Source organism: Lucilia cuprina, chromosome 4 (assembly GCF_022045245.1).
Source record: "Lucilia cuprina isolate Lc7/37 chromosome 4, ASM2204524v1, whole genome shotgun sequence".
Taxonomy (NCBI): domain Eukaryota; kingdom Metazoa; phylum Arthropoda; class Insecta; order Diptera; family Calliphoridae; genus Lucilia; species Lucilia cuprina.
In genome coordinates this window covers 38,050,296-38,061,866 of record NC_060952.1, presented here as the reverse complement: position 1 = coordinate 38,061,866, position 11,571 = coordinate 38,050,296, and the positions used below count along the sequence as shown (strand labels likewise).

At 30.8% G+C, this 11,571-nt stretch overlaps 2 protein-coding genes across 2 annotated transcripts; both read right to left on the bottom strand.

The window, feature by feature from the left end:
* LOC111681628 (sphingomyelin phosphodiesterase-like) lies at positions 1-3,368 on the bottom strand. Its single transcript, XM_023443499.2, has 6 exons — positions 3,254-3,368; positions 1,427-2,333; positions 718-1,258; positions 479-658; positions 259-408; positions 1-198 (listed from the first exon to the last, which is right to left on the bottom strand). Exons 1-6 carry the CDS (start codon positions 3,366-3,368, stop codon positions 67-69), a joined length of 2,025 nt encoding a protein of 674 aa, XP_023299267.2. The 3' UTR covers positions 1-66.
* Positions 3,369-7,423: 4,055 nt separating this feature from the next.
* On the bottom strand, positions 7,424-10,210 carry LOC111681621 (sphingomyelin phosphodiesterase-like). Its single transcript, XM_023443492.2, has 6 exons — positions 10,099-10,210; positions 8,781-9,690; positions 8,188-8,725; positions 7,941-8,123; positions 7,705-7,854; positions 7,424-7,636 (listed from the first exon to the last, which is right to left on the bottom strand). The coding sequence occupies exons 1-6, from the start codon at positions 10,208-10,210 to the stop codon at positions 7,466-7,468; spliced, it is 2,064 nt and encodes a 687-aa protein (XP_023299260.2). The 3' UTR covers positions 7,424-7,465.
* Positions 10,211-11,571: the final 1,361 nt, after the last annotated feature.

Here is an 11,571-nt window from a genome sequence, read left to right as displayed (position 1 = left end):
TAACTTTAATAATTTATTTTTTTTTTAAAAAAATATATATACAAATAAATTTCTTAACTAAATTCCTTAAAATAACTGATTAATCATGTACAATATAGCTACAATAGAAGTAATAGAAGCGGTCATAGTAGCAGCACCATCACCACCGCCATCATCGGGCTTTTCTGTAGGTGGCAAAGTAATGACTTCATTAGCCAACTGAAAATAAAATATTATAAAATTAATAATATTCTGTAAAATTTATTTAACAAAACTTACCGATTCCTTTAGTTTAGCTTTCAATTCCTTACAACGAGCGTTATCATCATAAACAGTTCTTACCAAATTGCAAATAGTACTAGCCAAGCAACGATCATTACAACCGGCCTCCAATTTGGGATCGGCAGAAGTCATTTTGTATCTCCAGTACTAAAAATATAAATAACATTTTTATATCCATGTAGATATAATAGTTTTATTTTTATAAGTATCTAAGTACCTGACGCAATAGAGCAGGTTCCTCAGCCATTTTTTCAAACAAAGCATCAATACCAGCTGGACTTAAATCTTGAGTAAAGTCAGTGAATTGATATTCTTTGATCCAGTTGGGAGAGCGTTGATCACCATGTTCATTGGCTTCAGTTAAATTGAAGATCCAAGTATGATGATCAACAACTTGCTAAAAATAAAAGTTTCATAAAAAAATTGTCATTTTATTTTGAACATAATAATACTTACATAAGTAGCGGGTTCCACTTCATAGGTTCTATAATTGGGATTTTTATAGGAGTATGAAGTCAAACTGCCACCATTCCAATATATAGCCATAGCATGACCATTTGTTGAATAATGCAAATTCATTTCATCTTTGTGTGTGTGACCACCAAAGATACCACCAATTATGTGACTGTAACGCTCAATGATACGATTATATTCACGAGCCCATACGGTCCAGCAATCAGCATCTCCAGAGGGTAAATGAGCTAATATGTGTACATATTCACCAGACTTTTCGGCAGCCAAGAGGGTCTTTTGCAACCAGTCTAGTTGAGGTTGACTGGTAGTACTGCCATCATAATAGATCCACCAGTTATAGATATAACAATCGTTGTTATTCAAAGATATAACACGGAAACCGGGTTTAGGAGAGACTGTGTAATAACCACCTTTCAAGACGGTTTCCTTAGCTTCGGCGGGTAACCAACGTTGCCAATTGCTCCATAGATGTTCATACAACCAGTTGACATTTAATTCTGCGGGAACATCTGCATGTCCGAATCTAAAAAGATAAGATATGACATTTTTCAAAATCGTTTAAATCCTAATGGTTTTTGTTTTTGAAGTTGTGAGTACCTCGTATTACTAGAGAAAAATCGCAGAAATCTTTAAAACTAATTTTCGTAATATATTAAATAAATCTTAACTAAAGTTTTATCACTTTACTTACACATTAGTAGGATGAGGTTCATGATTACCAACACAAGGGAAAACAGGAATACCAGAGAATTTTTCAGCTATCAAATCATTAATTTGTGTCAACATGGCCTTATTACCTTCCTTGGTGGTAGACCACACATTATGTGGTACAATATCACCAGTTTGATAGATGTAATCAATTTTCTTATAAGTTTCTTTGATGTGATCCAAAGCATTTTCCACCATATGCAAGGGAGAATCGCAAGTACGATAATCACTCCAGTAACCGGCCTTAGATTCTTCGGAAATACCACTGGCTGGTGTATTGCGACAGCACATAGGCTCTTCACATTCAGCCAAAGAACCAGGTTTATATTCAGGATCAAAATGTATGTCCGATAAATGAACCACCGTCAAATCATTATTGGTTTTTTTGGGTACATCAGCTTTAGGTTCCGTTAGATTACCTTTACTACTATCGACTTTAACGCTCCATTCAAAGTTGCTCTGCTTCACCTTACAGAAACTAATGGGCAAAGTACCACACAGTGAACGGGCATCGGCCTCTGTATTCATTATAATATAATGAATAATTGGTAAATTTAAATCCACCAAACCATTACAGACTTCGGGAGTTTGAAGGTTAAAACGATTACACAACTCTAAGGCCATTTTCTTGGTATTCGCTTCAGCATTGGGGCCATTTAATTCACCATCTTCGGATCTAAAAGTCTCAGCTATGACATTTATTACAGCACGACAGCTGGTGCACATGAAAAACTGATCGAGGGCCCCTAATTCCGATATGCTGGTAGTGAATATATCCTTTTTGCTGTGTGATTTCGCCAATTGTGTGGAGAGTTGTTTCAGGGTGGCTGATTCTTTGCCAGTCTCCAGAAATTTAATATATTCCCTTGAAAATTTATTGGCAATATCATCTAAAAGATAATAATAAATAAAATAATGAAAAGGAAATTATAAAAACTGTTGCTAATCAAAGGTCGTTTAGGGGTTTATAAATTATAATTTTATGGAGTATTTTCTGTCAGATATGTTAACAGAATTGCCACCTAGTGTGTTTAGATAATTGATATCATGTTGCTAATCAGCTGTTGTATTAAACAGTAGTTAAATTGCAAATAGCTACCGTATCTTAAAGATATTTTTTCGATAAGAATTGTATTTTGCATTATAAAAAGTAATAAGGATTATAGGAAATTGTTAATGAAATCTTAAGTGTTAGTTATAAAAATATAACGGTAATACCTAATAAAAAAATTAAATTTTAAAATAATAAATATGTATTACTAGTTTTTTGTTATCATATACTTATTTTTATTTAAAACGTGTCTTTTTCAAGAATATTGATTAATAAAATGTTTAATTAACGCAGAAATTATTACTATTTTCATTAACTTTATGTGATAATTAAATACGTTTCAATGATTTTTCTTTAGATTTACTTTATTTAATTTCTTAAACAAATAATTATATACTTGTAATTACTTCAATTTACTTTTTTTATTTATTTACAAATAATCAATATAATTCTCATTTGGTTAAGAATATTTTACGCAAGAGTAGTACAAGAAAATAGTTTTAAATTGTCAGAAAATATAAAAATGTTACGATTAAATTACATTTATAGGCTACGATTTATTAATTCTGATTAATCCCTTCAAATATTGAATAGTTAAAAATTAATAACATGTTTAATTGAATCTATTAACATGTTTTATTTAGAGTTAGTACTCACGTATTAAAATACAAATTGGAACACAAATTATATTGAAACACTTTATAAAGTTTCTGTTATACTGCTATTCAAATATTTGATTCAAATATCATTTCAACCTACCTGAAATTGCTGAAATAACTTCATCATCTTGGGTAAATTCAATAGGCACACCGGGTAAATTTAAACCGGTTACCGCTACAGCCAATAAGGCTAAAAGTACAAAATTTCTTAACATTTTTCAATGCGCGTACCGTACGTGATCGTGTCAAAAAACGGACTAAATTTTTCATTTAACTTTTCAACAAATATATTGGATTATGTTTACAAGCTTTTTTTCAAAATATATAATCTACACTACGGAGTAAAAGTGAAGTGACACTATATAATCAAAAGGTTTGTCAAACATGCGTTAGGATTTCGAAACAAATTTAGATTAGATTATAGACGAGACTATAGACTAGATTATAGACTAGACTATAGACTAGGATATAGACTAGACTAGACTATAACTAGACTATAGACTAGACTATAGACTAGACTATATACTAGACTATAGACTAGACTATAGACTAGACTATATACTAGACTATATACTAGACTATAGACTAGACTATAGACTAGACTATAGACTAGACTATAGACTAGACTATAGACTAGACTATAGACTAGACTATAGAATAGAGTATAGACTAGACTATAGACTAGGCTATAGACTAGAATATAGACTAGACTATAGACTAGAATATAGACTAGACCATAGACTAAACTATAGACTAGACTATAGACCAGACTATAGATTAGACTATGCATCCGTGCCTTAACTTTTTAGTAATGAGTTTTTATCCAAATTTGGCCCAACGAACCTTGTCAATGAAAAATATTTCAACCCTTTTCGGTCCGGCAGTATCAGTGATCAAAATTTCTAAGAGTTACAAACAGAATGAAAAACTTTTTTTGACGTGTGATTTCTAAAAACAGGAATATTATATTTGACTCTTGAGAAACTTATAAGCAAAAACCCATTACCGTTTTCGAGGGAAGTGGAACCAGTTTCCAGTGATGAAATTTGACTTTAATACACATATTTTCTCTATATTAAATATGAAAATTTTTATATAAAATAGTATTGTGCCAGAAATTATTTCAGATAATTATGAACTCAGTTTGAATAGATTTTATTTCTATTTTAAAGAAAATAAAAGTGTTTACAATGTACTTTCACTCCACACTGTAAACAAATATTATATTTTTGCAAGTTAACTAAAAATAGTTAATAATATAGATTAAAACACAAGGGGAGATTAATGCTATGGCGTTTAAAGGTATAAAAATGTCTCTTATCTAAAGACAAAATAATTCAAAACGTTTGCTTATCTTAACGGTTATTATTGATGTTAATTTTAAATAAAAACAAAAACTAAACTTTAATATTAATCGATGATAAGAGGAAGTATTTAAAAGCCAAAAAAAATATTTAAATACATAATATTTGTAATTTTATTTTTAAATTTATGAGCTAGAAATGACAACATTATAAATATTAGAAATGTACTGAATATTAGACCCCCTTAAGCTTATGTACCCAATGTTTGTAAAAATAAAATATTTTATTAAAATATAATACAACTAAGTAACAAATGAATGTTTTACCCCAGCGATTGAAATTTCCCAATAATTTAACAATTCGTGTGAACATGGTATCAGGCATTTAAGTTCAATTTTATAGAAAATACGAAAAGTACGATTTCCGGTGCGAAAAAGTACCATAAAGATTCCTTTACAGATTGTCATTTATTAAAAACTTTGTACGTTAAATTATCATTATTTTGCAGAAAGCACCACTTTACCTGGAGCACGAGGATTAACCATCCAATAGTTGCAAGAAACAAATCAAAAACTTTATCATCCATTTTAAATTACAAGCATCCATTGTGAACTTAACACCAAGTTCTATTAGTTTAAAAGACCCCTTTGTCAAAAATTGAAGGTGTTACGCTCATATAAATGCAGAAATAATAGAAAAATAGTCCTTGAAATAACAAAATGTGTTTACTAGATTAGAAAATATATTTATCGAAGGCAATTATTGCGATATCGAATAATACTATTAAATCTAAGACCTAAATGATCTGTAAAAGAATCTCAACCGGAAAATATTTGATTACAGGCAATTTTTATAATGGAACTGTTGAAAACCACAAAGATTTCGGGAACAACTATATTCAATTGGACAAGTTGATTCAGAAAAATGTAGAGCGGATAGTGGAACTCTGGCACACTTTCAGGCTTTCATCAACATAAGATATAATTCGGTAGTGATGTTATTCTAGATAAAACATCTCTCATAAAGACTAATTTTAAGGAACCTTTTCCGGGAATATAGGGCTTCATAAAGCACTACATAATATTTTTTCCACATAAAGGGGTGCACAACAAGCCCCATAGAAACTCAGCAATAAAAATACTTCAAAAAAGCGAAAAAGAAGTAGAATTTACTCCATGGATGTACTGAAAAAGAACTGAAGAAGTAAAGATTTTAACACAGGCTTGTCATAGGAGGGATGTTCTTTTAATTTGATTCCAAATTTACTACATTTGAAGTCATTCTCAGGAAGTAATTTTTATGTTCTTTTTTGGAAGTTATTAGGAAGTAGTATTATGGAATACAACTAATATGACTTAAATAAAATTAACATAAATAAAAAAATTACACGCATTTATTAATCAACACTAAAATAAAATGGATTTAATTCAGTGGTGCTCAAACTCATACCATAGACTACCATATTTTTATTTGTGTTGGTAAAGCAGCAGAGAACAGAATTCAATTTAAAACAAGTAGGAAAGTATAGTCGGGCTTGGCCGACCATATAATACCCTACACCATGAGTATATTTTTAAAATTTTTATTTTTTGTAAAGAAACTTTTATGTTGAATATTACCATAATTCCAAAATATTATGCCATTTATTGATAAAAAAAAATAAAATTTGTAAATGAGGCTTTATATAGGTCAAATATGGGCCGATCCTCGGTAAATTTGGGAAAAGGATATATTTCTAAATAACAGTTAGTTTTGTTGAGTTTTATTGCGATACAAATGGTTACAAGTCAATTTTAGACGTTTAAGTCATTTTTTGAAGGGGGGTTTGTATGGGGACTATGGTCAAATATAGGCCGATCCTTACGAAAATCTGCAGTGTCATTTATACTTATATAAAACTTATTTGTGCCAATTTTTAGAGAGATAGCAGAATATTTGACGTAATTATGGCATAAAAAGTTCAAATCGGGAGGTACGGTTGTATGGGGGCTAGGTGAAATAATGGACCGATTTCAACCATTTTCAATAGGCTTCGTCCTTGTGCCAAAAAACATGTTTGGTCAAAATTTCATCAAATTATCTTGAAAATTGCGGCCTGTACCTTGCGTACAATGTTTACATGGACAGCCAGCCGGACAGACGGACGGACGGACATGTCTTAATCGACTCAAAAAATGATTCTGAATCGATCGGTATACTTTAAGGTGGGTATTGGACCAATATTTTTGTATGTTACAAACATCAGCACAAACTTATAATACCCTCCCCACTATAGTGGTGTAGGGTATAATAAAAGTATACTAATAAAATGACTACAAACCTGTGTCTACAAACTATATACTAACTGTCAAATATTTATTATGTTTATATTTATACAGCCAGCGTTTATAAAAGTCTATATATAAAAAACTATTAACTGTTCTCCTACATTAATTCGGGTTTCTCAAAATTTTGTTGTTGTATTTGTATTATAAAAACGTCCGCACAGATCTTGCTTCGACAAGTGCTGATCAGAAACTGATTTGATTTTGTTTTTCAAGTTGAGAGCAAACTGATATTGCTCATTATAAAAAGAAAAAGAAGAATTAAACCTATAGGGTGTGTACCAATTTAGTGTCAGCAGAATTTTCTTACCCTATCACGCGTGCTATGAAAAGGCAATCTTGAGCTCCTCTGGTTTAATTCCAAACATTTCAGTACAATATATTTTAAACAAAATTGGAATTGAATACACAGAAGGTAAACAAATTCACTTAGTGTTACTTTTGAAGTGATAAATGTTCTTACGTTAATACTTCGTTTTATTTTTGCGGGAACCTCATCAAAACTATACACATACATATGTATATGACCCAAGTTTACCATAGAAAATAATAATGATAATAGAGCATAAGTCTAACATTTTGCTCCTTTTCCCAGTTTCGGGTTCAAAATAAGGTCAATTAATTTAAATTTTTTCCATTAAAGATATTTTAAAAATGTCGCTGATTACATTTTATTAAAATAATTTACATTATATAACGCACACTCAAAATCACAGTAATTAAAGTTGTTAAACTTAAAGCTGACATCGAAATAGCACCATCATCTCCATTATCCTCAGGATCTGTAGGTTTACTGGTAGTAGATACTGTGGTGCCTTGAGAAGTACTTTCCGTGGTAGCGTTTTCCTTATCCAGCTAAAAAGTTATGATATAATTTTTTTCCATCAATCTCAAAATTAGACAAAGATATTTGAAATACTTACCGCTACATTCAATTTTGTCTTTAATTCTTCACAGCGTTTAGTTTGATCATGAACAGTAGTGGCCAGACGACAAATGGTGTTCAATAGACAAGTTCTGGAACAACCCTTAGATAGAGCAGGATCAGCTGAAGTTCTTTTATAGCGCCAGAACTAAAATATTTAGAATGCATTTTAATTTTGAACTCGCAAATTTTTTAAAATAACAATAGTTCAGTTAGTTCATTTTGTCAACTAACCTTTCTCAACAAATCTGGATTATCTGCCATTTCCTCCAATAACTTATCCACGCCTGCTGGACTGAAATCCTGGGTAAATTCTTCAGCGAATGTATACTCTTTAAACCAGTTAGGATTTTTAGCTTCACCAGCTAAATTAGCTTCAGTTAAATTAAATATCCACGTTTCATGATCAACTACTTGCTAAAGTAATGAATCGAATAAATATTAGGCCCTTAAGGGAGACCAACACTAAGCAAAAACTTACCAAACTTTCAGGTTCAACTTGATAAATGCGATAATTGGGATTCTTAAAAGTATAAGTAGTCAAAGCTCCACCATTATGTGATAAAGCCACCGCATAGCCATTCTCGTCATAATGAACATTCATTTCATCCTTGTGGGTGTGACCATTGAAAATACCACTAATGGTTTTATGGAAACGAGCAATAATACGATTATATTCACGAGACCAAACATTCCAGCAAGTACCATCACCGGAGGGTATATGTGCCAAAATATGAACATATTCATTTGATTTTTCAGCGGCCAAGAGAACATCATGCAGCCACATTAATTGAGTTTTCATATCGGAACCATTATGGTATAACCACCAATTACTGGTATAACAATCGTTATTATTCAGGGACACAATGCGGAAACCAGGTTTTACTAAAACAGTATAATAGCCCCCTTTTAATATGGTCTCTTTAGTATCGGCCGGTAAATACTTAGACCAGATATCGTATAAATATTCATACAACCATCTGGTATTGACTTCTTCGGGTACATAATCGGGACTGAACCTAAAATAAATAACTGTTAAGTAAGTATCTTAAATAAAACCACATTGTTACCTACATATTTAAGGGATGAGGCTCATGATTACCTATGGCGGGATAGACTGGCACTTGAGGGAAACTTTCATAGATCTTATTAGTTACAGCTGTATAGACCTCTTTGTTCTTTTCGTTGGAGGTACTCCAAACCATATGATCAATTATATCACCAGTTTGATAGATATAATCTATTTTATGATTTTCCTTTATATGAGTAAAAGCACTTTCAATTGTTTGCCAGGGTAAATCACATTCACGATAATCTCCCCAAAAACCGGCTGCCTTTGAAGTACCCTCGAACTGTTCCTGTTGTCTTTGGCAACACAATGGTTCATCACATTCAGCCAAAGATCCAGGAACATACAATGGATCATGATGAATATCGGTTAAATGTAAAATATTTAAATCATTAGACGTTTTACCAGGAAAATCCGACTTAGATGAAGTTATGACCTCGGCACTGTTATCTATATTCAAAGTCCATTCATAATCGGTATGATTGTTAAGATTACAATAACTCCATTGCATAAATAAACCACAGAAAAATCTTGAATCCTCTTTACTGTTCATTATTATATATTCAGTTGTGGGCCAATGTGATTCAAACATTTCGGAACAGACTTCTTCGGTTTGTAGATTTAAACGTTGGCAAATATCTAAAACAATTTTCTTGACCACCTGTTTATTATTCGGTCCATTTAGTTCACCATCTTCGTCGCGGAATGTTTTCACTATAACATTGACTACAGCTCGACAAGTGACACAGGTGAAAAATTCATCTACTGGTCCCAATTCATGAATTTCTTTGATAAACAAGTCTTTTTTACTGTGAGATTTGGCCAATTGTGCGCTGATTTGCTTAAGTACGGGGGTTTCCTTGCCGGTTTTTAGGTATTTCATGTATTCAATCTCAAATTTACGGGCTACATCATCTGAAAAATAGTTAAAGATGTAAATTAGAGTCATCGTTTATTAAGAATGTTTAAAATGGATACTAGCATAATATTAAGATTTCCAAATGTCAAGAAATCTTGAACCTAATAAGTCTTACGACCAATATATCAAAATGAATACAAAATAGCCTTCCAAGTTAAATAATCACGTGACTAAAACTTGTAAGTTCAAAATGAATTTAGTCATTTTCCGAAATAACTAACTAGACAAAGTACAATGTTATTTTGAGTATAAACACTATTTGAAGATTAGAAAATAATAACAATATTTTCATTTTATGATATCGTATATAATTGTAACCATAAAATTGCCTACTATTATTATTGGCACAATAAAAGTTTCATCGAAAAAATTATTTATGGAAAAACAACAAAAAAACTACTCACCAGATATTGCTGCCAAAACGGCATCATTAGCCGTAAAATCTCTGGGTATTCCTGGTAAATTGAATGCAAATGTTGTTGCCAACAGAGCTGCGAACACTAGAGAACGCCACATGTTGAAAGTTGGTATTAAACTGAGAGGAAACCTTAATGTTTTTAAAAAATAACGCTAAAACTTCGTACAAAAATATATGTATTATAATCCAAAAATTCTGCTTATCAATCCAATTTTAATCAGTTTTTAATGTTAAAGAAGTGGGTATTTTCAGTTTCTAATTCCCTAGAAAATTTTAACAACTAATCGAAATAATTATTAGATTATATAATACGATACTGTATCTTTAAAATTTATATATTTTTCTAGATAAATTTAAAAGAAAAATTACTTCCTATATTACTCCAGTTTTAGGCTCCTTAACACGATTAATAAAACTATAAAAGGTTTGGTTTCTTAATATCTTTGAAATCATTACAACATATAGAGAATAAAAAATTCGACTAAGTTTATTTTTTAGTGTTTTTTTCATTACATCACATATACCTATAAATATAGTTAATCTCCAAAAATAATTTAAAATTAACCAATTACGATTAGTTAATGTGTTATCGGGTATTGTAGTGGTTAATAATAAATAGTAACACTGGTCAACAAAAAATATTATTAAAATGCTATCAAATATCTTAAGATCTCACATAAATTTGCAACAATTATTTCAGGATGTATTAAGTTTATAAAAATTCTGAAAAAGATATATTAATATTTGAAAGTAGAATTTACTCTATTAACTCTTTCACGTATACGGGACACCGGTGTCCCAAGATGTTTTACATTTTTCTCTATTTAGAGCGTTATTTTGAGTTCACAGCTACAGTAAATGGTTATTTCCCAAGAAAAATACTTTATTTTTTAAAATTTGATGTCGCTACATGCCAAAAAGTATAATATCCTGCGGTATCCTTCGAAAACACTTTTTATATTTTTCATCAAAAATTATCGATATACATCAAAATAGAATGTGTGGTGAAGTCAACTCCATAAAAAGTCCAGCGTCCTTTTTTGGAAACGAAATTTTAGCATTATAGAATATAACTAATTTGACTTTAATAACAAAATAATAATAAGCGAAACAAACACATTCCACATAGTGTTAATTTGAAAATGGACCTGAGTGTGTAATTATAATTAACGCACTTGTAGTTGAATTGCGTTAAAAATTACAAAAAAACGTCCAAAGTTTGGGGGATCCCAGATGTGTTAACAAACTATTTCTAAGCATTTAGTATATTTTAAAACATAATTACTTAGCGATTAAGTCTTGATAGATAAAGAGTTCTTATATCTGTTGCATATATTGTGTGAACACTATTAACAAAAAACAAGTAAGAGTGCTATATTCGGCTGTGCCGAATCTTATATACCCTTCACCATAGTGTATTTTAAACATAATTGATCTTACAGTCTAGTTAATAAAAACA

What these genes read in the sequence shown, in the direction of transcription:
- LOC111681621 (XM_023443492.2), bottom strand. Translation starts at nt 10,210, where the DNA reads ATGTGGCGTTCTCTAGTGTTCGCAGCTCTGTTGGCAACAACATTTGCA. An exon ending in CGTTTTGGCAGCAATATCTG is followed by an intron (nt 9,691 to 10,098) that starts GTGAGTAGTTTT and finishes ACTATTTTTCAG; the next exon opens with ATGATGTAGCCCGTAAATTT. An exon ending in GAGCCTCATCCCTTAAATAT is followed by an intron (nt 8,726 to 8,780) that starts GTAGGTAACAAT and finishes TATTTATTTTAG; the next exon opens with GTTCAGTCCCGATTATGTAC.
- LOC111681628 (XM_023443499.2), bottom strand. Translation starts at nt 3,368, where the DNA reads ATGTTAAGAAATTTTGTACTTTTAGCCTTATTGGCTGTAGCGGTAACC. An exon ending in GAACCTCATCCTACTAATGT is followed by an intron (nt 1,259 to 1,426) that starts GTAAGTAAAGTG and finishes TTATCTTTTTAG; the next exon opens with ATTCGGACATGCAGATGTTC. An exon ending in AACCTGCTCTATTGCGTCAG is followed by an intron (nt 409 to 478) that starts GTACTTAGATAC and finishes TTATATTTTTAG; the next exon opens with TACTGGAGATACAAAATGAC.